Below are 26,738 nucleotides of genomic sequence, written 5' to 3'. Positions count from 1 at the left end.
ACCTGAAAATAAGTAAAAAAAAGTATTATTGCCGTAGTCATAAAAACCTCTACCAAAACAGAATTGACAATACTGCCACCTGCTGGTGAGAATATAGAAGAGCGCCAAAGGGTGTTGAAATTAAACATTTTATTTGTAAGACCAGAGTAATCCATTCAAGCTTTTCTTCTTAAAATAAGTCATCCACCAGCAGCACAACATACAATGATGTCAACCATACGTGTGTGACATCCTTCAGCCCTGGCATCAATCACATGTTCACGGCCGTGGAGGAAGAGAAAGAGGAAGAAGAGCGGGGGCACACAGAGGAAGGGGACGGATCACAGACGACGAAAAGGACTTTTGTAACAACCATGCAGGGGTTTGGCTTTGAGGTGGCATCAGTAAGCATCCTCATCAACAAAGCTGAATATGGACAGGAAAATGGCGGGAAAAAGGATTCACCCAAGTTGAGTCAGCAAGGGAGTCCATCAAGGTATAAAATAAAAAACACAGCACATCCTCAAGTCTGAGAAAAGAAAGCATCCATGCGGTTTTGTTTCTGCATCGGGCGCAGTATGGCTACCAGTCAAATAAAACAAAATGTGATGATGACCAAAGATCCGTAAATGGCACTGACTGCGATGTAGGGAAGTGGCGCACCTGCCTCTGACCTGGCTGCTCAGTACAACATGGCCAAAGTGATGGCGACAATTCAAGGACGAGTACACTTTTTGGGTGGAATTTTGCCCATCGTCCACAATCCTCATGTCAGACATGACCGCACATCTCTGCTCTTTTCTGCACATTCTAAAGATATAAAAACAGCTAAAATGAGGCAACACATAATGGGACATGCCTGTTAAAACATCTCCAAAAGGATTCCTGGTTTTCGATCCATGTTGTGAGCATGCATTAACAGGTACATTCATGATAACATGTCATACTTGGGAGTATTTTGTGAACTTCCTTCCTGGCTGCGGTGATTTCACATAGAAACATGAAAAGGGACGCTACACCTAGCCTTGCCTCCAAAACAAAAAGCTCCAATATGTAGCGTTATCATTGGCTAGTGGCCTGAGACATTGGAAGCTAACCTGTGGCAAGGTGTCACTACGCCAGTAATGTAGTTCTTGGGCATAATGCTATTAACTTAGCTTGGATAATATACATACAGGTCATTATGCAAATTGAACGTTGTTGGTGTTTTCTGAAGGTGCATTCTTAGGTTGCGCTGCATCTTTTTTAATATCTTTAAAACACACATCAAAGAGAAAGACGTGTATTCATGTCTCATATAAACATTGTGGATGATGGGGACCCAAAAGTGCACTTTTGGAAGGAAAATATGTACTACTGTCCACCAACATCCTGGCAACAATTATGTTGTACTTTAACAGGTCTTGTGGGTGCGCCGGCCCTTTAAAAATGTCTTTTCATCTTATCAGAATGCAGAGATGAGCGTTGCACCAAAGCAGCAAAGCTTCCAGTTTGGGACAACGAGAGAGAGAGAGAAAGTCTCCACATTAGAGAGCTGTTTTAGGAGGGAGGGGACAATACCACACAAAGAAAGAGACCCCATCTGGGAGGTGACGCAAGACAGAAGAGGAGCTTTCAACAGGAGGTCTTTGAACACAACACGGACACAAGGGGAAGCGGTTAAGAGCCTCACAACGCTGCTGCGTTAAAAAGCAGAAAATGTAAACTTTTTTTTGTCATTGAGAGATGCTGCTGCAACCTTTTTTTTTTAAAGTCTACATACACGGCGTTGTTATTCTTGCAAACCAAGCAAAAGGGTTGAAAGGTCACACTGGAATAATGGCAGAGGGCTCTCGTAGAGGGCTCTACAAAAAAGAACCACATTGGGGTTTATCGCTAGACCTTTTTACAGCAATGTAAGCCTCATTTTGCAAAAGCCAGCCTCTCGTGGAGTTAATATCATGCCTAAACCTCCCCAACACACAAAACATGTTTTACTCACACCCAAAGACTAACTCATGGATTTTGCTTTCCAAATAAGAAACCTACCTAACAAATACATCCTGCTTCAGAAACAAATACAGCATGATTTATACTATTGTACAAAGTAACATATTTTGTGTGTTTGTGAGGTTTTGGGATGATACTCCCGGCACAAACCGGATTATGTCCAAAACAATGGCAAATAGCACATAAAAATAACTTTTTTTTCCTCACTAAAAATGCTACATTTGCTATATTATCATTTTAAAATAGGCCACTGTTACTCTGAATTATTTTATATTTAATTCATAGGAAATTTTAAAAACATTTGCCATAGTATAAAGTCAGTTTCATATGACTTAGTATATCCCACCAGGGGATACCGGTTGTATGCCTGTTTGTGTGTGCTTACTTGTGTGCTTGCAGCAGTGCTTGACATGTCGACATGGGCCAATATGGTACTGTATATCCGTCTTCACATTTGATGACGTTAGGACGTTTTTTGTTCACAGGAGGACAGCTTACCTTATTATCAAGGCTGTATTATTGATCTTTTGCATGAAATCCGACTAAATCCGTGGGATGGAGGGCTGCACAAATACACACGGCAACAAAACAATAGATAAACGACAGGGTCAAAAAAACAGGCATAGAAAGAAAAACTTGCTTAACATGGAGATAGTGTACATGCTTTTCATTGGACTGCAAAAACACGTACATAACAGCGGCAGAAATGAAATAACATCAATAAATAAGGACAGTTGTCACAGTATTTGACGTGTGCAACTTACGTGGTTGTGCGAGTTGCAGGGAAAGTAAAGCTTGAAAAACACTGCCTTAATAGCTTTAGTGTGACACTGCAGTCATTAAACAATGCAAGGTGCGGTGCGGTGCTTGTTTCAACCGATGTGCTTTGATGTGTAAATCGACTTCATCCAGCTACGTTATGCAGCACAGAAGCAGAACGAAAGGATGCTCAGACACTTTGCGACAAAACTCTGAAGAGAACGAGACACCCAGCCAAAATTCGACAAATAATCAAATCATGTGCAAATAATTAGCAAACTTTTGTGACAAAGCGGGTAAAGGAGTTTGCATCGCTGCTCGGCAAAATGTAGCGTAGGCCTGGTAAACAACACACACACACCGCTCAGCTTCACATGAGGACGTTGGCCCGAGTATCGGGCAGCCGAAGGCCCACCAGGCCACCGCCGACCAACACGCACGATGCCAGAAGGATCGGGATAGCCTTGGTGATGCCCACCAGCGATCCGAAGATCAGGTTGCCCAGCACGGCAGACAACTTGCACATGGCGTTGCAGAAGCCGAAGCCGGTGCCTCTGCAAAGGCACACATTCAATTACTCTGGACACCTTGTTAGAGGAGGTGTCAATCATTCGTGCTACAAATAACGCATGTAGTCATTTAACCTGATAGAGTAGCTGGGGGCGTGGTCTATTATAAAGAAATGACCTACATGGCAAGCATTCAGGAGGAAGTACAGTGTGGAAAAGTACTCATGTCACAAAAAAACATTCCCAAACAGCATGCATACCATGAACTTTGCACATGTTCTTGATATTTCTTTGGCTTTTTGTGTGTGAAACTAACTAACCAACAGAAGTAGCATCTTCAACAAGGAGATGTGTCCCACTAATTCTGTCCCAGTGGTGTCCAAAAATTTATATGATGTGACATTTCTGAAAATGGCTTACCCTACTAGTGCACTGGTAGTCAGTGGTTAACTTCTTTTTACACTTGGAAATTGATTTTTTTTTCTTGCTTGTGAAAATAAATGACAAAAACTACCATTAACTTTGTTTTACAGTTGTATGACAGTTAAGTAACTGTGATTTCAAACCTTGCCAAGGTTTTACGATGTCCACAGTTTGACCCTGGAACAGATTATTTCTATTTCGATTATTTTCTATAGGGATAAGTGACATATATTAGATATCTACCAGTGTAACCTGGTATTATCCGACTGGAGTGTCTCTCAGGGATGGCTCTCAGGGTCCAAGCAGACCCCGTAGGAGGACTACCAGAATCCAAGTGCAGGTCCATTTCCGGATTAGTACACAGAAAGAGTGTAATATGGCTAGTTAAACAGTGCTGAACAGTGAGTGTCATGTGACTAATAAGGTAAATGAACGCCCCAGCTATACTTAAAGAGTATTTTTACAGTAGTCCACCTAAATTGGGGCCAAATGTGGCAGTGACCCACCAGACCCAGTAGATGGCGCTATGGTGCAAAAATAAAGGGGGTTGAAACCCATTCACCACGTGCATTACCCCCACCAATCGACCCACCTCCTGTCTGTGGGGTAGAGCTCCGTGGTGACCACATCCAAGGAGTTCCACGCGGAGATGCTGAGGCCGTTGTAGAGGCACAGCATGAAGATCATCATGGACTCGCTGGTGCCGAACCACAGGAAGAAGCAGCTGATGCCTGATAGCACCATGGAGCCCCCTGTTGGACACACGGTCACATCTCGGACGTCACGCATGTCCAAAGGCCAACATGACGACATTTAGCCGGCGAGGGATGCTATTTATATTTCTAGCGGGCAAAAAAGGCCACGTCGTACCTAACATGCTGAGACGGCCTATTTTGTCCATGAGAAGGGCCGAGACAATGTTTCCAGGCAGCACGGCCAGCGTTCCCAGGAAGTTGACGAAGTAGACCCAATAGGCACTGTAGTCGTCATCAAAGGTCATCTGACAGCCCGTCTTGTTGTGGTGGAAGGAGCTGTTGATCACCCTTGAATTTGTCAGCTTGGCATCGTCAATATCTGCAAGATAAATGTTTCTCTCATACTTTTGTTTTTAGTCGGAATGGAATAATAGTACACCAGTTTCTCATTTATAAATGGTCATTTTGTCATTTATCGGCTGTTATGGCTGCTGTAATGCCCACTTTCGACAGCAGGTGGCGCATTGTCCATTTCATAGGATTACAAAGAAAGTGCAGCGGCTGAGAGGCAGAGGTAACGTAGACACTTTATGTCTTTCTGCACTTCGCCTGACAGGTGGAACACATTTGAAATTATTCAACTGAAAAATCATATCTGAAAACAGCCTTTCCTATATCATAGAATTGACTAGCGTAACGGTAAAGTTAAATTACCTTAATATGGCGGACACTGAGCTGATATTCAACATGGCCGCTGCCAAATTCAGCCTCGATATTTTAATCAACTGTATTATACAAGTTTATCAGTTTTACAAGAATAAGATGTACCGCCTACTTTTTGAGGTTTTGTGGGGAGGTACAATGACGACCGCAGCCACAACATTGGCGTGAGAGCCACAATGTGAACAATAACATAGCTAACTTTATGTAGCTAGGCGCTAATTGTTCTTCCGGTCTGCCATTTCCGGGTGAAAATGCCCTTTCAGTAGAAATGTGCGATCCCACTGATTTAGTTTCCGGTTCGATACCGAGTCAAATTCAGGTTGGGATACTTTGTGCAAATCTGTCTGGTAAATTTTAAAAAGTAGTGTATTTCACATACCAAAAATACATTTAAATCATGGATGAGTTAAATAAAATATTTTAAATTAATTCTTAATTTAAATAAATTATTAAAATACATTATTTAAAACGATTGATAATTAAATAATAATAAATTAAATAACAATTAATTGATAATTAAAAAAATAATTTCAATGAATTAATAATTAATTTAAGTTATGTGTTTATTTTAAATCCTGAACCATACTGTTGTGAGTAGGATGATCACGTCCTTTCAGAATAAAATTTGGACTGGAGAAAAATATGAATATGATAAATCATGATAAAAAACAATAATCAACCTATTTTATGTCAAGACCGAGCATTTTAACCTTATTTAATGTTAATCGCTAATGGAAACTTACATTTTTAAAAACATATTCCTTGCCAGATGATAAAGGGTTAAACTGCTGTTCTTGTTTCCACCATCTCACGCTGGCATGATGCTGGGGGGCAAAAGAGACTTGCTTTCCCTCGGTGCATTGTCGGCAACCTTATGTGCCTTTTTGCGTTTCCATGTTCAGCATTTTCCTGAGTGCTGCAGGGAAATCATTTTCAGATGCAGACTCCCACAAGGTCTGATTCAGCTCCGGCTCTCTCTCTCTCAGAGCATTTATAACATCTCCACCAACTTGCAGCTCTGGAATGTTTGGGCTGCACTCGTGCAACACAGCCTGCACGCACATGTTGGATGCCATCTAAGTTGCATTGTTGCAAGTGAAGCCGTAAACGCTTTAAGCTCTTCTCTCTCCTCCAAACCACATGAAAAGCTCAAAGTGGTGTCGGAGATTGAGACTTATGTGATTGGCGTTGGATTTTCGTGGCAGCCGGATAGGATCTTGGAAGAAGCCGAACAGGCGCAAACGTACCTGTGTTGTAAAAGAAGGAGTCCACAAAGGTGCAGTTCTTGAAGGAGGACCCCACGGAGGAGACGTCCTCGAAGTAGCAGTTGAGGAAGGAGGAGTTGATGAAGGAGACTGCTTTGAATTTCATGCTGATAAACCTGGATGGAGAAGAGGTTTAACAAGGCTCTGTTTGTTCATGTTGCCGTTGGGGGGGTGACTTCTTGCCTTCTTGAGGCACAGTCAGCGTTTTTTTTTTGTGTTGTCATTGTTAATGTCTTGCGGTGTTTCCACTGATGGTGACCAACAACAATGTATACACGTGAGGCATAGTTGATAAGCCTTTTCATTTCCTGGTAGAGGCGGAGATAAAGGAAGCAGAATTAATATGAGCGACAGGAGTGTGTGTGTGATGTGCGGTTGTGAAAAATAGCGCTATATGGTCCATGGCGACCATGAATTGTTTCATGAAAAAAAAAAACATTCATTCATTCATTTTCTACCGCTTTTCCTCATCTTGGGAAAAATCATGCCAAACAAAAGCTCTGAGCAAAAAACACAAAAATGTCCCTGCAAAGACAAAAAAGTGCCAAAAAGTGAGTGTAAGGCGGCTAGTAAGACAGTACCAAATATTGAGTGTAATATGGCTATTAATAATAATCCGTGCTGAACAATGAGTGCAAGATCATGTCTGTTACCTGTCATTGAGGAACACCCCATTTCTATGGATCTGGTTCTCCAGCGTGAAGTTGAAGGTGAATTCCTCGATGCGTTCGTTGTTGTGAATCTTCACCCTGGAGGCGTACTCGTCTGCCTGGAGGTGCTTGATCACATCGGGGAACCACACGGACAGCCCATAGTACCTGCACACTCCGGTTTTGAGATACTAGACATATCTAGTCCCACGTCAGCATGCTCGGTAAATGCCCCCGTAACACGAACAAGAGGCACAAGACGGGACGCGGACGCTTACCCGAACGAGAGTGTCAACCAAACCGCTGCCAGCTTCTTAGTGTTGTCCTTCACAGGGTAGTCGAAGCACCTCATGAAAGTGGACCAGATCTGTTTGAAAAGAATCATTGTCATCAGGAGATCACGACAGTTTAAATACATGACACTAAATTACTTTCATTTATGCTTACTCATAATGTTTTTTGTCTCAGTCCCAGTTTTTGTATTTTTTGAAGTTCTACTGAGAACTTCCTTAAGATCCAACAGTGCAAAATGTACATTGTTGCCATTTTTCACCTGCCAACTTGATGCATGTCCAGCATAAATGTTATGCATTGAGACACAAACTCACCCCCCGCAGTTCTGCCTTTACTTTGAAGAGAACTTTGAGGACCGGGTGGGTCGACTCGCTCTGCATCTCCACCAGCTCGTCCAGCTGCTTGGGGATCTTTATGCGGTTGACCTGCAGCCGAGGTGAGACGTTAATTACCACTGGCGCACTAGCCCCAAGGGGGCGCCCCCTGACGCGGCGTGGACTCACGGTAAAGACTCTCTCGGGCTCTCCGCGGGCTCGCATGTTGGTGTCGTGGATGTGTTTGAGGACCATCCAGGCCTCGTCATGTTTGCCCATCTAGACGAAAGAGCCGGGCAGCATTGCCGTCCTAACTATCGTTACATGTGTGTGGTGGGTGTGGCCAGTGTGGCTCTCTCACCTGTAAGAAGAAGCGAGGGCTTTCGGGCATGAACGTGAGCGCCACCACCGCTGAGACGCAGGGCAGCGCGCACACCACAACAAACACTCGCCAGCTGTGGAACTGGTAGGCGGAACCCATGCTGAAACTCCAACCTGCACACAGAAGGCGTCAAATTAACACCAGACATCAGATCAGTTCAGTTTCTCCCCGTTATTCATTATTGGAAGGATGATACATCATTGATTAATGTGCACAATTGCGGTTCTAGTCATGTCATTTCCATATTTTTCCCCTCCTTATTCCGTATGTAATCATGTGAACAAATCGTGTTGGTGCATGTTTTAGAATCATTAGTTAAATGCTCAAAGTTAGTTGCTACGTTTTGCTTGATGGCGGCCATATTTTTCAACCAATCTGGCTTAAATGTAAACACACTTGCATGTCGGTTGCCGAAATGTGTGTACCAAATTTGGTGGTGATTCGGCTAAATGCCCTCAAGTTACAGTCAGGTGTTTTACTGAGCGCAGAATTTCCACTTTCATTCATTCATTTATGAATGAATACCGCTTTTCCTCATGAGGGTCGCGGGGGGTGCTGGAGCCTATCCCAGCTGTCTTCGGGCGAGAGGCGGGGTACACACTGGACTGTCACAGGGCACACCACGCATGCAAGGGGAGAACATGCAAACTCCACACAGAGATGGCCGAGGGTGGAATTGAACTCTGGTCTCCTAGCTATGAGGTCTGCCGCGCTAACCACTTCAACCGCCTTGCCGCCCAGAATTTCCACTTGTGGATGGTAAAACAATAACAGCACCACCTAGTGGTGTATTTGTTTGGAAATAATAGGACAGGCAACACAGTCGGCGTGCATGCCTTTTTCCACCTTGTATCACTTCTTAGCATAGTTAGCATACTTAGTGTACAAAATATCAAAGCGTCAAAGTTGCATCCTTTCATTTTTCACTATGGGGACCTTGCTGGAAAATGTTTGGACACCCCTGTGTTAAGGTGAAGAGGACATGAGCGTGTTTGAAGGCGAGCTTCCTTCAGCGTGGTCCGGTAAAAAGCTCATTAGGAGGATTACAGCTATAATGGACCGGCGGCGATGGCTGACTGGTTTCGATACTCAACATGATTTATGTCACTGCTCTACAGTGAGTGGGAACGCCTCCGACACACACACACACACGAAGGAGAGCATCCAGACAAATCTTCCTTACACTGCGACAAACACATACATTTTAGACTGGCTTCAGCAGCTGATTTTTTCTTCTTTAGTTGTTATGGAGAGTAAAAAAAAAGACACACACACATACACACACACACACATCTGGCCTTTACTCGCCAGTCAATGTAAAGAGCACTGCGGCGAAACCTATTACCCACAAACCACTGCTTCTTACAGGGAACAAAAAAAGTGGCGTCTAATCAACTGACCTCTGCCGCCCGCTGAGTATACTTTGTTACGAAAGACAAAGCGATGTTTCCATGATCACTTTTGGACATATTAACGGTGTAGAAAAATGTACACCCTTTTTTAAAAGGTCATTTTTTTTATCCAGGCTTAGTGGTTTGCGCACAGGCATCACAGCTAGGAGACCCCAGTTCAATTCCACCCTCGGCCATCTCTGTGTGGAGTTTGCATGTTCTCCCCGTGCATGCGTGGGTTTTCTCCGGGTACTCCCTTTTCCTCCCACATTCCAAAAACATGCTAGGTTAATTAGCGACTCCAAATTGTCCATAGGTATGATGTGAGTGTGAATGGTTGTTTGTCTATATGTGCCCTGTGATTGGCTGGCCACCAGTCCAGGGTGTACCCCGCCTCTCGCCTGAAGACAGCTGGGATAGGCTCCAGCACCCCCGCGACCCTCATGAGGATGAGCGGGAGAAAATGAATGAATGTTTTTATCCATCTTCTGTCCAATAAATGCCCCCATCTTTGATGGGATGAAAAGGCCTTGTGGTTCGGAGGTGTGTGCGCCACCTGTTACTTCCTGTGTGCTTCACCGTCTGCAGACGAAGTTTTGTGGGGGTGAACCCATCATCCAGAATTTCTGTCTACATGTGCACATAGAACCAGTCCATCTTGATTCAACGCACGTATTCCCTCCTCATAATCTTTATTGTCACATCCCTTCTATAAGTTTAGTTTTGTTCCGGAACCCGGCGTCTATTTCCTCAAGTGTTTGTCTTATGACTCCCCAGATAAGTGCTCCACCCGGCCGAGGCACTTCATCACCGTGGCACGTTATAGAGTCGCACGGCGAAAAGCCTTCCAGCGTTCATTCTTTCTGCCGTTCCATTAAAGCCGCTTCGCTGCGGCCCTTCCTCGTTGTTGTTTCCTTTGTATCCCTTCACCTTTCCATTATCCCTTACAAAGGGTACATAAATCAAGTGCCCCCGCCCGCCATCTCGACCCAGCTCTTGTCCTTCTAATCTCTAGTTGCCGCACCCCAGTCGGATTTCATTTAATTCACGGACGCTTGATACACGTTATGTACAAGGTTAGTTATATGCTTGTTTTTTGAGCGGGGATTTTATTAGTACCCTGCCCCGCAACAAAAATCCGGACGGACAAAAACATTCAGTGCTCCAGTGTTTCACAGCCTTTACTGGGTCGGGACACAAATTTTATATCAAAGGTTTTCAATTACCAGCCGGGCGGTTATATCTCCTTGAAGCTTGGGTGCTCTACCAGAGGCCTGGGAGCTGGAGGGTTCTTAGGATCTTAGCTATTTCTAGTGGAGCCATCCACCCAGCTTGGCGAGTTTCCTGATCGGAAGATCTTCTTTCTGATGTTGCTAGATCAGTGGGTAAAACTATGGGTATGACTATGTCTTACCTATGTCTATGTGTAAGACTATGTCTGTGTCTTACCCACTGATCTAGCAACATCAGAAAGAAGATCTCCTGATCAGGAAACTCGCCAAGCTGGGTGGATGGCTCCACTAGAAATAGCTAAGATCCTAAGAACCCTCCAGCTCCCAGGCCACTGATAGAGGACCCAACTTCAAGGAGAACCGCCCGGCTGGTAATTGAAAACCCCTGATATAAAATATGCTGGATCACCATACTTGGCACCGGGTTAGGATCGGGGGTTTAGGTTGGGGTAGTTAGGGCTAGCGTTGAGTATGACAGTATGACAGCATCTTTGCTAATTTGTTTTGCTACAGCTCTTGTGTTGAATCTCAGGTGTGCTTCATGTGAGTTGGTGTTTTGGAGCAGTTGATTCAGAAAAGACTCACTCCACAGAAATCAATTGGACACTGTCCTGCCGGGCAATCAGTTGCTACGACAACCTTTCCTAGAAAGAACATACAGGCTGGAAACTGCAGTCTTGGAATTTCCTGTCTCTGAACTAACCTAAGCCGTATTTGGGGATTCGTATCTTTGCTTTTCTTCCTCATTTTGACAGAATGGACTTCCGTTGGGTGCATAGTTGTGTGCTGTCCGTTGGCTGCATAGAGTTTGATTCCTGAATCCATTGTCTTAGTTGGGCATTCAACAAGAAACTGTTTTTCCAAAACATACACACTCATGCTCAGTCAATGGGTGCGCTCCTGCTGATATTCAGTCCCTGGTGACCTGCTTTTTGTTTGCATGCCTGCCCGAGGCTGCAAGAGAAAGGCGGGAAATATTTGCAAATGATCTCACATGTTGCTTTTTATTGGCATCTCTGCGGCAGGCACGGAGCATCATCTTCTGCACGCTCCATTTCTGTTTGCAGCATTGCGACATTGTATTCCCGAAAATATAGCTTTAAGACATTAGGCATTAAAATTACTATACACTAGTACATTTTAGGTTGACCCAGGAAAGTACCTGATATATTGGGAGTAGTACTTTCATTTCTGTCATGAATTTTGGAAGAAAGAACAGTATGATGTGATGCTGATCAGGTTCCAACGGTTAATAGCTAGTATATAGCAGTGCTGGTAACCCAAGATCCAACACCTACGCCGCTCAATCCCAGCAGGGTGGACAAGTGGAGTCCACTGCACGTACTGAAATATGGTTACAATTGCTATTGCTGGCTGCCGGCTTGGGCTGGAAGACCTCCACCTTTCTTTTCCCCTACCCTGGTGCAAGTCTTCGATTTCTTTTGTTGTAAAGTGTGCTTATTTGTGCCTATGTTGCAGAGGTTTCTTGCCAGTCTCATACTATACTTTTCCATAGTTTGGAGTTGTTTATTTTCATCTGCCCATCTCCTCTTGTTATTCACTTTCCTCTCACCGTTTTATTGCCTAGTCATCCTTTCCTGTTCTAAATGTATGGACGGGTGATTGCATAATTTTGCTTATGTGAGTAAAAGCAAATCTAATGATGATTCTCAGGACTCATTCTGATCCTAAATGTGATCTCAGGGAAGAACTAAATTTGAAACACTTATATGCTAGGACTACGTTAAAAAGCCATAGCATTTCAGTATGTGGAATCAAACTATGGAATAGATTGAGTAAGGAACTCAAACAATGCACAACGATAAAACGACAAACCTTAAACTGTATTATGGAAAGCAGGAAGTGAACAAATGTAACAGTTACTGATTGTAAAAGTACCAGATGGAGGGGTAGGATTTAATAAGCTTTGCTTCTTCCTACTCCTTTCGGACATGTGGAACTGGGAACTGATTATGGGATGCACTCAATTGTAATCTGATGCATGTTCAAATGAAATAAAACCATCACCATTACCAAATACTCGCCATTAGAATAGTTATTTGGGCGTCGACTGGGTCGTAACCTCACTCACCGTAGTGCGGGATGATGGCCCACGCCATAGCAGAGGCATAGATCCCTCCGATCATCCAGAACATGCAAAGCCAGCTCAGGTGCTCGCCTCGCTTCTCCCGGGCCAGTACCTCGGCAAAGTATGAAAAGACAATAGGTACGGCGCCGCCAATCCTGCAAATACAGCCACAAATAATTTCCGTAAACTCTTGCTGGTCTGCGTATCTCATTGAGCCGCTTCAGTACGTGCAGGGTTTAACTGGGGGTCACGGCAGTCAAATATCAGCCAAGGTCACGGACCATAGAGTGTTCGTCAAGGATGCTGCCTGCCAAGCAGACTGAAAGGAAATTGACTCACCCGAATCCTGACAGCATGCGGCAGAAAAGGAACATGCTGTAGCCTTGGACGAAGGAGGAGAGGAAGGCGAAGAAGCCGTTGACCGACATCGATATCAGGAGGCACTGTTTGCGGCCCAACCTGTCTGACAGGCCGCCCCAAAAAAAGGCTCCAAACATCATTCCCAGGTACACGATGCTGCCTGGAGACAACCGGAAAATGAATAGGAGGTTATGATTTTGCGTTGACATTTCAATTATCTCACCGATCCTGGGATCTGTTGGACTTTTGGGGCAAGGACTTCGTTAGACAACGTTCCAGTTGGCCAAAGTCAGCCGGGACGGTCTCCAGCTTTAACTGTCACCCAGAACAGGGATTGATGTATTTTCAATTTGATGTTGTTACTGTCTGGGCGGCACAGTGGTCGAGTGGTTAGCGCGTAGACCTCACAGCTAGGAGACCAGGGTTCAATTCCACCCTCGGTCATCTCTGTGTGGAGTTTGCATGTTCTCCCCGTGCATGCGTGGGTTTTCTCCGGGTACTCCGGTTTCCTCCCACATTCCAAAAACATGCTAGGTTAATTGGCGACTCCAAATTGGTATGAATGTGAGTGTGAATGGTTGTTTGTCTATATGTGCCCTGTGATTGGCTGGCCACCAGTTCAGGGTGTCCAGTCCAGTCCTCTCGCCCGAAAACAGTTGAGATAGGCTCCAGCACACCCACGAATCTCGTGAGGATAAGCGGTAGAAAATGAATGAATGGATGTATGTTCTAAACGGGGCGGCACGGCGGTTGAGTGGTTAGCACGCAGACCTCACAGCTAGGAGACCAGGGTTCAATTCCACCGTCGGCCATCTCTGTGTGGAATTAGTTCTTTGTTCTCCCCGTGCATGCGTGGGTTTTCCTTTCTCCGGGTACTCCAGTTTCCTCCCACATTCCAAAAACATGCTAGGTTAATTGGTGACTCCAAATTGTCCATAGGTATGAATGTGAGTGTGAATGGTTGTTTGTCTATATGTGCCCTGTGATTGGCTGGCAACCAGTCCAGGGTGTACCCCGCCTCTCGCCCGCAGTCAGCTGGGATAGGCTTCAGTACCCCCGCGACCCTCGTGAGGAAAAAGCGGTAGAAATTGAATGAATGAATGTTACTGTCTTATACATAATAAATAAGACACATTACATCGTTGGGTGGGTCAAAAAAAGTTGGGGGCCCGAAATAGTCATCCATCTTTTACTATAAGAACGGCTGACATCTGTCGCCTGATATTTTTTGAAGCATGCGTGCTGCCATCTTTGACCTCACGCTCCTGCTTTCAAAAAAATCGTTATCTTACTGCGGCTACAGGAAGTCATGGTCATTTCTCTTCCTGGGAAAAGGTAGCGGGCACGGGATAGGTCTGTTGTCAGGCTAGTAAATAACGCTGTGTCGTGCTAATAAAAATGCTAATGTCTTTGGAAGCGGGAGGAGGTGCACGGTGACGGTTTGAGGAGGGCGTCTCTTTTCTTGGGCCGTGTTTGAGGTGATGGGACAGATAGGCTAAAAGTAAAGGCTCTTATCGAGCAGCACAGACACCACGCTGAGAGCGAGCGATTCATTACCCCGGCGACAGCTGCTAGCTCGCCACTGCAGAGGAGGCCGTCCGACCGGCGGCGGGACATAAAGAGCGAGCCGGCGGACATCAGAAAGTGCCGCATTCGCGACAAATGGGGTGACATCTTAAGATGGGTGTGCATGCAAACAATGTGCTCCCCCGAACACACGTGACGCTCTATCTGGGTGCGCCGGCTCATTTGTTTTATGGCTCCCCTCACGTTGAGTTAGGATGTGTAATAAAGGGAGTGGGGGGCGGGGACGGTAGGACTCTTCTTGAGATTGGATTTGTTATTTGCTAAGGGTTCAAGAAAAGGTCAAAGCATTGAAACAAGCATTAGCTTTATTGGAAATGAAAGACGGAGCATTAAAAGGAAGTGACTTCTGCAACATTTGGCAACATCTTCATAAAGAATGAAGCACAGTGGAGGTTTTTAAGTCTGACGATCGCCAAGAACTTCTTACAGGGTTCTGGGTGGGCCACCTTGCCCTTTTTCTTGTGCCGTCACGTCTGTTGCTACAATTTCCCTGACTTTGTGGATTATTCATATAGTCACATTTAGAGTTGCTGTAATTATTTAAACTGTGGAAGGTGGCGGCTGTCATTCATTACTTGCCAGAGGAGCGATCGCATTTGTTAATTTTGTGTAAATCTTCATTATGCGCTCATTGCATGCCATGGATTTTTGACTTCTAGACGTCCCTCGCTATATCGCATTATTGCTCACTCAATTTATCATGTTTTTTTTTAATGTATGAATTAATTAATCATGACCAACAATGGCCAGTTATATATAGTATTGTGGTCATTAAGCATTAGTAATGTTATGAGACATGAGGTTAGATGACATTACTTTTCACACTGCATGGAAAAAAAGTGTGGAAGTGGTACGTTTTGGGCCTCTTTGTCCTTCTTTCCCCACTCAATTTGAAACACTAAGTTTTTGAATATGTAAATTTGAGAGGCTAACTCAGGAGCCCCGTTAGCTTGCTATGCTAGCAGCGTCTGCCTTATGTCTTTGTATTGATTGGCGTGTAAAAGTGACTGTAGGGTTGTTATATCATGTCTACAGGTCTCTAATAATGTCAAAAACCCATATTTAAAATGATAAAGAATTACAAATATGCACGTTTTTTCATTATTCATGAATAACGCAAACTGTACCAAAACTGACATATCAGACAAGGTTGTTGTAGCAGGATTACACTAACGTGGGTGGGCTCAAATACTGTATCAGAGGGGCGTAGGAGAACACAGAATCAGACTAGATGTTTTCTTTCTGCACTGGGGAACCAGCTGAAAACAACCCAGACTTTACTCCTTTCACCGCAACACCGCACAGCTTCTTCTCCGGGGGGATTACTCCCGCTAACGCTTAAATCGTCTCCACGCTCGCTGATGTCTACTTCCTATTTAAGCCCAACTCCGTCTTGACACCTTTGCACCGTGTTCTCTCTCCTGGCATGCACGAGAGGAGGAGTAGGAGGAGAAGCGAGCGAGACGAGACGCTAATTTCCTCATTGAGGACATGAGGATCTGCACAGATAGGAGACGATCCCCAGAGGAGGGCCTGTGATTGACAGGAGCGTTTTGGCAGCGAATGAATGAGACAAACTCCCCCGAGGAGAAAACGCCATTCCTTCAACGTTAATTACAGCAACACCTGCCCTAGCTATCATCCACTTTTAATCTACAATGTTCCGTCCGCACAGGGTGCACTCGTGCTGCTCTGCACCACAGCGCAACTTGTCGACTCTTCAGAGGAGTTGTGTGTATTTTGATGGTGGAGAGCGCAGGTTATCATTAATAACTGGCAGGAGGAGCGATGGCATTGATTGTATCGTGGTGTGTGTAGAAACCGCTATGGTGGAAGATCAAAGGCAGGGGAAACAACAGGAGGTCTGTGAACGCATCCCCACTCCAGTACAGTAAATTATCCTGCAATTGAGTCTATTTATAGAGCGATTCTTTTCAATGAGTCTTTGTTTATTTAGCATACACACATTTATGTGTGAGTTGGCCATGTATATGACTCATTCTCTTCTTCTCTCCCCCTGTCGTCTACCCGCTGCGAGATGACTCACGGGTGGATGGGAATGATTAATACAAACCACCTCGCAACATTAGGGCCGCAACATTAGGTACACCTGCACGCACGTCTCACGACATCCGACGCCGGGCTTTGACTGATGCTCTCTGAGGTATCAGTTGTGATATTGTTGGACCTCATAAACAAGAGTGGAAGTGTTCCATTGTACTTAACGCACCTCCTACTCGTGTATCCAAAATACCTGGTGCCATGACAACCACAAGCAATGAGATTACTGGTGACTGTGTTCCATGTGCCACCAACAACGTTTTCGTGACTCGACGCTACCGCTCACTATCTATCGTGTATTGGCTGTCTCAATTGGCGTACACTTTAAGTGCACTCACACTGAGAAGTACGGCGAAATGTAGTGCACTCAACCTGTGGCTACATGGCTGTTGCAAGTCCCCATGAAAAAGGACGGAAGAAGGAGTGAAATCATCATATCTGATTTGGGAAAGCACTGAGTTCACGTCTCTTATAAGGATAGTAGATGATGGGTACAATTCATTCCAAAAAGTACACTTTTTATCAGTTTCTTTTGTAACTGTAAAAAATTCAGCCGATGGTGGCATTGAGATATTTTTTATTTTTTAATTTCAATTAAGCGGCACGGCGGTCGAGTGGTTAGCGCGCAGACCTCACAGCTAGGAGACTAGGGTTCAATTCCACCCTTCACCCTCGGCCATCTCTGTGTGGAGTTTGCATGTTCTCCCCGTGCATGCGTGGGTTTTCTCCGGGTACTCCGGTTTCCTCCCACATTCCAAAAACATGCTAGGTTAATTGGCGACTCCAAATTGTCCATAGGTATGAATGTGAGTGTGAATGGTTGTTTGTCTATATGTGCCCTGTGATTGGCTGGCAACCAGTCCAGGGTGTACCCCGCCTCTCGCCCGAAGACAGCTGGGATAGGCTCCAGCACCCCCCGCGACCCTCGTGAGGAAAAGCGGCAGAAAATGAATGGATGAATTTCAATTAACAACTAAGTCTGCTATGGCCGCCGGGCGCATGATCAACCAAAGCAAACCCCGATGGGGTTTCTTCAAAAATGGTGGTGGGCAACTTCCTGAGGTGGTTTTTGTTAGCTGAACTATCATGAGTCGTGGTCAGCATCCAGCAGCTTCATCTACCTCTGCAAAAACTTTAAAATGTTGCAACATTGGTTCTCGGCTTGCTAAAAAAAGAACTTTGTCGCCTTCTCATACACTTCAAATAATTGTTCTTTGCCCCTTTGCTACCCCCCTGGTGCAAGTATTTGAGTTCTTATGTCGTAAAGTGTGCTTATTATTCACTTCTGACATACCAATCGGGAAGAATCACGTTTCCCTTACCGAGCCATCCTGCACCGGAGTTGGGGACGCACATGTCGGTCTCGGCGCTGGGCAGCACGAATCCCACCACGAACACCTCCACGCCGTCCGACATGAGCGCCAAGCCGAGCACGAAGAAGAGCTGCCACTGGAACCTCCCATGGCCGCACTCCTGCATGATGAGCTCATATTGTTGCGCCAGCTCCTCCTCGTCGGCCTGCCTCTCGTTTTCCAACTCCTTGTGGCTCTTCAGGCTGTCGCTCGCAGGCTGGCCCAGAGCCAGCTGTCTGTCCTGGGCCTTACCGTCCTGGCAGGCGGGCACACCTTGGTACTCCCCTTCGTAGATCTCGTCTTCGTCATCGTGGCCCTCCGTGGCATCGCTGGACGCCGCGTCCTCCTCGTCGTTGGCTGCGTTTTCATCGTATCGGCCACCAGGCTGTTCGTAGGAATTGTAGTCCTCCTCGTCCTCGTTCTGGAATCGATTGTAGCTTCGATGGGTTGAGTATTCATCGGAGGCACGGTCTACTGCCTTGCTGAAGTTCTTGGCAGCTTGCCTCTTGGCCTCCTTGGCGATGTCCTTGGCGCCTTTGACCAGGGAAGTCCTGTTGTTGTGCGTTTCATTCATCTTGACACAGACAAAGCTAAGCACTAAATGTCTGGAACCAGCCTATTCCAGCTCTGGGTACTTTATTGCGTCAAATCACCAACAGCCGGGTACGCCGCTCAGGCTGCCGGGACACTTTTAATTAAGTGCGTAGGTCGAACCCCATCTAGCGGGAGCGGCCGGGAAGGAGGCAGCTGATCAGTCCTGCAAGAGCCGAGCAGACGAGGCCGTCAGCCTGCAGGAACACAAGGAGAAGACGCGTCACTAAGAGTTAGGCGAACACATTGGAGGTATTTTAGGTTTTAACATGGCGCACTTGTACAAGCTCACGTCTCTCGTGCGTCAAAGCTCATTCATTTCGGCTCCATGACTCCATGAACCGGGAACACATTTCAGCCTCGTGTGAGCGAGTGGTCTCATCAGAGACCTGTCAGCAACATCAAGACCCTGTCGCCTGTCCCCGCCCCCTCACCGCACCGAAAGACCCTTTAGTAACTCTGCCGGTGACGGGGCAATTACACGCTGTGTGTGAAGCAGGGGACATTTGAGTGGGTAACACTAAATCTACATTCTGTCAATCTCTCAAGATGACAGGTTGGAATGTCCAATGATATCGACTGATATCATTGGACGGTGTTAGAGTGCGTTCACACAAGAAAAAGGTACTGTGCTGTGTCTTGTGCGCTTCTTTTGGTTTGTATGCACCAATCACTAACCCATCTCTCAAGCCGTCTTGGTCCGCATGCACTTAAACTCCGATAGCTTTAACTCGACTGTGAACGCCACACGCACCAAAGACACAAAATGACAAATACCGTATCTAAGAGTGCATGTTAGCATGCAACAAGGCTCTGCAAGGCAAGGCTCTGCAGCATCCGCTGTAGAACAACCAGGTTTAGAGACAGTGACTTCCCCCTGGCCATCAGACTGTTCAATGCCAAATAAGCCCCTCTACCTGCCCACACGCACATTGTTTATTCAAAATTATTTAAATTATCTGTACAAATTACTGTTTACGCTGTACATTGTTGATCAGATTTGATGTCATCTCCACATTATTATTCATTCATTCATTCATTTTCTTCCGCTTTTCCTCACAAGGGTCGCGGGGGTGCTGGAGCCTATCCCAGCTGTCTTTGGGCGAGAGGCGGGGTACACCCTGGACTGGTGGCCAGCCAATCACAGGGCACATATAGACAAACAACCATTCACACTCACATTCATACCTATGGGCAATTTGGAGTCGCCAATTAACCTAGCATGTTTTTGGAATGTGGGAGGAAACCGGAGTACCCGGAGAAAACCCACGCATGCACGGGGATAACATGCAAACTCCACACAGAGATGGCTGAGGGTGGAATTGAACCCTGGTCCTCCTAGCTGTGAGGTCTGTGCGCTAACCACTAGACCGCTGTGCCGCCCCACACGCACGTTATTTATTCAAAATTATTTAAATTATCTGTACAAATTACTGTTTACGCTGTACATTGTTGATCACATTTGATGTCATCTATTTATTCTCCACATTATTATGTATTATTTATTATTTATTATTACACGGGAGCCAAGCAACGACATTTCGTTGGCAATTTCACTGCTGTGTTATTGTGCAATGACAATAAAGAAAGTCTATGTCTAGCATGTTAGCCACACAGTCAGGAGATCGGGAAACTGTGAGTGGCTCCGCGACCAGTCCAGGGTTCCGCAGCTGGGATAGGCTCCAGCATACCCCCTCAACTCCAATGAGAATAAGCAGTATAGAAAATGTATGGAGTATGAAATAAGATGGTAAATATACTGTAGCATGGTATGAAATAAGCTTTTTAACGTGTGCGTTGAAGAGCCTTGCTGCATAGTAAAAGTGTATGTGTAAATGTAGAATGCGTAGACTGGACTACGTGTACGCTTGTCATTTACGCACACACTGAGAATGAATAGTCGGCTTGCGGAGCTTCTAAAAATCCATCTTTTCCACCTTTAACGCCGGCACCCTTGTGTATTTGCATCCCCCGTAGCAAAGGGCTGCAGACGTTGGGTTAAGTGGCCAAATAGACGCTGGCAGGTTGATGTATGGCGTCTCCGCTCACCTCTGCTCGGCGGGATGAGATAAAACATCAGTTGGGATCAGTCATTTGAACGCCGGCGCCCGGGGGGCTAGCAGGAGGAGTTTGCTGCATTGCAGCAGCCAAATGAAGCGGGAAATGGCTCATAACTAACTTTCTACAGCGCGTTTTGGGTGATGCCAGAAGGCGGGCTTGACCCTCACCGTGAGCGTACGGTGCAATGCCTTGCGGGGTTACTTTGTGCTCCGGCGGCCCCGTTTGCACGGATGGGGCTCCTCCGGGGGGCAGCAAGGGCCACATACTCAACAATCAAAGGACGTGGGGGCCATTTTCATTTTTTTAAATTGTTAAAACAGTCTAAAAAAATGACTTTTTGGTGCCACACTTTCAATTCATCAAGAGACTTCCCTATGTGGAAAAAGAGCCAATCAGAGAGAAGTTTTTAAGAATGGAGAGAAGGTGAATAAAGGCGCCGCATAATTCCTACTCTCCATTCACTTCACGCTTTTCCTGACGTGTGGCCTTCCTTCTGCCATCCGTCTCTGCCTCCTTTGCTTCCCATCTCAACAATTTCAAAGTCATCACGTCGACATTCCTCGCTGCTTGACGTTTTTGTCATCGGTGATAGGCCGATGACAAACCTTCATTACTTTTTTAATGTATGTATTTCACCCCCTCGTTCTGTTTGGGGTTATTCCGAGTTGTTTCGGGGTGCGATTTTGGCAATCAGCAGAAATTTCCGCAAGCTCCGAATCAGCAGGGAAGAAAGCGTTTCCTCGGCAAGGCGCTGTCACGGCCCGCTGACGGCGCGGCGCCACATTCATTAATCACCGACCAGCGGCGAGGAGACGTACGCTGTACTCCATGAAAAGGGTTCATCGCTGCTGATATCGTTTTCATCAATGGCGTCCATGCGATACGTCATGCATGCATGCATGCATGCGACATGCGGGCTGACAATATGGAGTGACCCTTTTTTTTTTGTTTTGCGAGGGCCCTGCAGGCTCGCTGCGGCGCCCACAGATGGCCGCAGTGAGCGTTGGCTAATGCGCATCGTGCGAATAAAACAACACGCCAAAGCTCTGCTGCAGATGCTCCACAAGCCTGGCAGAGACGCTGCTGCAGCTTTGTGTCAAATACATCGCTTGACGATCGCTTTACGTAGGAACGCTTCACGGCTACTCTTGACTCGTCACTGATTTTGTATCGTTGACACAACCGGACCACTCGGGTCCAACAATCCACCCAACAGGCTACGTCAGTGTACACCAGCGGCGCCCCAAACCTTTCCATATGAACCTTTCTAGTCCAATGCAGCTCAGTCCTACCTGGTCTGGTTTTCGTATAATTATTGCTTGTAACCTACTCGTCGGTTTGGGCCAATAAAAAAATTAAATGCGGGCATTCGGGCTGAACTTTGGACACCTGTAGTGTAAATCGTACAATTTGGGACCCGAAAACGTGAAATTATTTTCTGCCATGTAGAATTTGTAGTTTATTTTTGTAGTTTGAGCACAGAAAACCTGTTTATGACATCATAAATACAATTAGAGCTACGTGTTAGCATGCTATGTTAGCCTGCTAATGTTACTATAGTAGCATTTTAGCCGTTTCCATAAGTAAAATGATCTATGATCTAAATGATCTCCCTTCCACATCCACAGGCTTTTCCTTCCGACCAATAAGAATCATTTGTGGACGCACTGAAATCCATGATTCATCGACACCACGGCTGCCCAAAGTGTGGCCCAGGGGGCCTTAAGCAGCACGTTTTCAAAATACAGGTAAGCAAAATACAGCAAATGTTGGAAAAAAGAGCATACCGTGATGTTGATACTAATAATGACTAATATGTTGATACTAATAATGAATAATAATGTGGATGACTTATTTACTGAGGCTGCCACGAGACAAGATTGGGTCGATGAGATTCTAACGTTACTTTTAAGCTGTTCAGCTGATGTTAGCCAGGGTACACAGTAGTGTCTACCAAACACTCTTTTTATGCAGACAGAGGAGGAAGTAAGTACTCCAAACTAGGAATGAGTTGTACCACCTGCCAAGGCTTGATCAGCTTCCATTTCTGCACAACAGTGTTCAATTCTTGATAAGCGTTCTAAAACTTTTGACCGGTAGTGTAAATGTAAAAAGGTAATAAAAAAAAAAAAACGAAACTCTAAAAAACAGAATAAGGTAAAAAAAAAAAAATGCTGCATTGACATCAGCGCCACAGGATCCAAGAGAAATGCTGCTTTTGTGGTTTTGGCATCATTTTCCTGTTGCATGACTTCTGTGTTTGGAGCGTTTGGAGCACGGGGAGGGGACCTACAGTATACGACTCGAGAGCTAGTTGTGGCTCTTCGCTCTTTTCATGACCACATCTGGCTCTCAGGCATTTCTTAACACCGTAGCATTCATTTCTTTCTCTTTTTTTCCCCAATTCTTGGTCAAAATCTCAAATATTCTCATGCATTTGAATCAATCCATCCGTCTTCTACACCGCAATGCGGGTGGCTGGAGCCAATGCCAGCTGTCCTTCCGGGTTAGACGCCACAGCTGGATTATTAGCAAATGATGCAGTAGCCGATCCGGGTCATTGAGAAGCCAGGAACTCAACTTCCCTCCTTGAGCTTGCTCATTCTGCAGAGCAAACCCTTTTTCACAAAGAAGATGGCAAAATATCATATAGAAAAAGGATGGATGGATTATAGGTTAGCTTCAGTTTTAGATTATTAAAAAGGATACATTCAGGGACGTATTCATTTTTCATGCTGGAGCCTATCCCAGCTGTCTTCAGAGCGAGAGGCGGGGTACACCCTGGACTGGTGGCCAGCCAATCACAGGGCACATATAGACAAACAACCATTCACACTCACATTCATACCTATGGACAATTTGGAGTGGCCAATTAACCTAGCATGTTTTTGGAATGTGGGAGGAAACAGGAGTACCCGGAGAAAAACGGGAAGAACATGCAGACTCCACACAGAGATGGCCGAGAGGGGAATTGAAGTCCTGTTTCGTAGCTGTGTGGCCTGCGCGCTAACCACTCGTCACCGTGCAGCCTCAGGGACATTTTATATTCTAAAATTGTAGGTCGCACATGAAAATTCTCGCATTTTATTCCGTGTTATTCCACGACGATCCATGAAACTGGTGGCAGGGGCTAATTAAAAAAAAAAGTGACTTTTGGGAGTTTGTGTTTGGGACCCATTAAATTTTTCGCTGGATAAACTTTGGTGATTTTTCATGCATGTGAAGGCTCTCAAAAATGCAATTAAAACGTGAGAATAATCATAATACTACTAATAATAAACTGTTTCAAAAAGGGCCTAAGTATGTGGCATTCATGGCCCCCCAACCCTGATGCCGAGGTTTCAACGTTTCAAAGTTTGGACACCCGTGTTCATGCATGGAGGACAGTCCACCTGCTCTCCTGCGGCAGCTAAAGCAACCAAACGGAAACCATCCCGGAACGCGGTCCAAACTTTCCAGCGGAGGACTTTGGAGTATAAAAAAACGCGTCCTGCGTCCCGTAATCACTGAGGATTTCTGCGGGCTGTCCCGCTCAGTAGGCATCAATCCGCCGAGAGCTTCTGTGACTCCCGCTCATGCTGCAGAGCGCTCCTGAATAATGACTGCATGTGCCCCCCCCCCCACCGTCACCCCCACCTCCCTACACACCCTCTGCAGCTCCACTCCACAGAGGCGCCACTACGACCGCACGCCTGAGAAATAAAATAACTTTTCAAGCTCAAACTCAACTTTTCCATCCATGGAAGCAAACTTCTGTCAGTTTGAGCACACGGCGTCTTCGCTTCCGTCCATGCATGAACACCAGGGATGCCGTTGATGCTGCAGAAGACAGACGGAGGAGGAGGTGGGGGGGGGTGGTAAAAAAGAAGCACTCACCGTCTTATCTTTGAGACTGCATCTCAGCAAAGCGTGGGGACATGTGTGAGCTCCTGCAGGCACGCCGACGCCGCCGCCACCGCTGCCGCCGCCGTGATGTTTCTGCTGCTGCTACTTGATGCTGCAGTCCAGCAAGAGCAGGAGGGCGAGAGAGAGGCTGCTGGCTGCCGGAGGTGGGAAGTGTGAGTGAGGCGCTGGGGGAGGAGGGAGGTTGAGAAGGGAGGGAGGGAGGCAGGGAGGGAGGGAAGGAAGGAGGTAGGCGGGATGGATGGGGGTGGGTGGGGGGGTGCATGGAAGTGTAATGCTACGGCGTCTACCACAGTGGGACTAGTGGGTGAAGTTTGGGAGGGGGTGCCTGAGACGGGACCCCAGCGGAGGAACCTCCTCCACTCCAGGACTATTTCACTACTTTCCGATTTGGTCGGTTTTGGCTTAGACTTTACGGCGGATGCCCTTCCGTGGGAATCAAACCCATGCCGTGTGTAGATCAATATTAGGTCAATGTGCAGAGCACAGACTTCTTGGTCCCAGACCTTCTTGGTCCCCCTCCAGCTCCACCAGGAATACACTAATGCGTTCCCAGGCCAGCTGTGAGACATAATCCCTCCAGCGTGTCCGAGGTCTGCCCCGGGACCTTCTCCTGCAACCAGGAGGCATCTGGACTAGATACCCGAGCCACCTCAAGTGGTTCCTCTCAGTGTGAAGGAGCAAAGTTTGGACACTCCCGGTATGAACCGTTTGCGAGTAGGGGGCGGCGGTGTGGTTACCAGAACAGATTCTACCACTCAGGCCCCCCTTTTGCTGGTTATTAATATCCCAGGAAGTCATGTGACAACACCAAATAAGCAGCTGGAAGATTCCAAAGCAGATGTCTGACGGGTGAAAGGATGTCCGTGATGGAGGGCCATTCTAAACCATCAATGAGCAAACCCTCCCCGTCCTCTTCTCCTAAAATAAGCACATCTCAACCAGTGAGGAAGGAAGACGAGGAGGACATCCCCTTCGCTTGCATTTGCATTTCAATCCAGCAGATGCTGATTAAAGGCCACTTATTGCCTCATCGGCCAAATCAAGACTGGAGCCTGCAAAGTCATCAAGCGCTTCTCTTTCAATTAGACCCTAAAACTGTTCTCTCCACTTGTATCTCCACACAATAAATGTGCTTTTTTTACACCCTGAAGAAGCCATCAGTCGCGGCGCCTTCAATAAGATGGAATAGACGCTGCTGAGTCGGCATTGGGGCGCAGCACAAGGCGTCCTCCCGCTCATAAAAAGCAGCCTGCCGGGGTCCAGATACAGTCAAGTGCTGTTAAGTAACAAGACAGATAGCCTAGAGAATAGCCCAGTGGGTTAACGCAAGGTTAATTACATTTCTTAAACACAAATTGGGGGGCAGGGTGGGAGGGGGTGCAGTCAAAAGACAAAGAGGGCGAGTTAAAATGTGACGTGGCTTATTAGCGCAGGAACGTCACAGATGGACACACGGAAGATGAGTTGCAATAAGCATTTGGAACTTGAATTTTCTCGTTTTTTGTCCCCAAAGCTGGGCACCACATGACCGATTTGTCTCTGCGTCACACCAGAGGCGGGTTGTGCGACTCTTCAGGAGCGTTCCACTTGTTTCCGTGTGATCTTTGCTGCATCTCCAAAGAGACGAAAATGCCGAAATGTCATATGTCTCTGCTCCTGAGAGCGAGCCGTGACGCAGGCGCTCCTTCAAGGACCACAAGGGCTTCCAGATGTCCAGCCCCGTCTGACTTAAAAGCAGCTGACGTCGCCTTCATGCTCCAATCCTTACTCTGTTTTATCTTGGGTGTCTTCAAAGCAGATCAATGATGTTCAACTATCTCTTTTTTGGCTGTCACATGAGCAAAAAGAAGAAGGAAGAAGAGGAGCAAAAAGCATGACATCTGTTCATGAGTGGGTGAACACGCTGTCTAGTGCTAGCGTGAGAACGTGTTGGCATGTGCAAGCTAATTAAAACGGAAAGAGAGTGTGTGTGTGCGTGTGTTGTTCTTGTTCCATTGGACAGAAACGGTTTCTGTTTGCTTCTGTGGGTTGAAACTGACTAAAACACGCCACATTGAACGCATCGCTATGTACCATTATTCATTCATTTTCTACCGCTTATCCTCACAAGGGTTGCGGGAATGCTG

The 26,738-nt window shown here is 46.2% G+C and overlaps 2 protein-coding genes across 3 annotated transcripts in view; one reads left to right on the top strand and one right to left on the bottom strand.

The window, feature by feature from the left end:
- Positions 1 to 52: 52 nt before the first annotated feature.
- On the bottom strand, positions 53 to 24,750 carry LOC131105454 (synaptic vesicle glycoprotein 2C-like). Its single transcript, XM_058053590.1, has 13 exons — positions 24,583 to 24,750; positions 18,025 to 18,842; positions 13,034 to 13,214; positions 12,698 to 12,849; positions 7,962 to 8,095; positions 7,790 to 7,879; positions 7,601 to 7,711; positions 7,271 to 7,359; positions 6,996 to 7,160; positions 6,325 to 6,458; positions 4,530 to 4,733; positions 4,252 to 4,411; positions 53 to 3,281 (listed from the first exon to the last, which is right to left on the bottom strand). The coding sequence occupies exons 2-13, from the start codon at positions 18,626 to 18,628 to the stop codon at positions 3,098 to 3,100; spliced, it is 2,208 nt and encodes a 735-aa protein (XP_057909573.1). The 5' UTR covers positions 18,629 to 18,842; positions 24,583 to 24,750; the 3' UTR covers positions 53 to 3,097.
- The window catches only part of LOC131105462 (ceramide transfer protein-like), a 45,368-nt gene continuing 23,434 nt past the window's right edge, over positions 4,805 to 26,738 (top strand). Inside the window, exons 1-2 of one of the 2 annotated variants that reach the window (XM_058053608.1) lie at positions 4,805 to 4,928; positions 22,335 to 22,454. The gene's annotated coding sequence lies outside the window, so the exon portion shown is untranslated. The remainder of the gene's footprint in view (positions 4,929 to 22,334; positions 22,455 to 26,738) is intronic. The other variant, XM_058053604.1, reaches the window with a different exon arrangement.

This window comes from Doryrhamphus excisus, chromosome 2, assembly GCF_030265055.1.
Source record: "Doryrhamphus excisus isolate RoL2022-K1 chromosome 2, RoL_Dexc_1.0, whole genome shotgun sequence".
Classification (NCBI taxonomy): domain Eukaryota; kingdom Metazoa; phylum Chordata; class Actinopteri; order Syngnathiformes; family Syngnathidae; genus Doryrhamphus; species Doryrhamphus excisus.
Note: the sequence above shows the minus strand (reverse complement) of the source record. Positions and strands in the feature narration are given on the sequence as shown.

What these genes read in the sequence shown, in the direction of transcription:
- LOC131105454 (XM_058053590.1), bottom strand. Translation starts at nt 18,628, where the DNA reads ATGAATGAAACGCACAACAACAGGACTTCCCTGGTCAAAGGCGCCAAG. An exon ending in GGGGTGTTCCTCAATGACAG is followed by an intron (nt 6,459 to 6,995) that starts GTAACAGACATG and finishes TTCTCCATCCAG; the next exon opens with GTTTATCAGCATGAAATTCA. An exon ending in AGGCCGTCTCAGCATGTTAG is followed by an intron (nt 4,412 to 4,529) that starts GTACGACGTGGC and finishes TGTGTCCAACAG; the next exon opens with GGGGCTCCATGGTGCTATCA.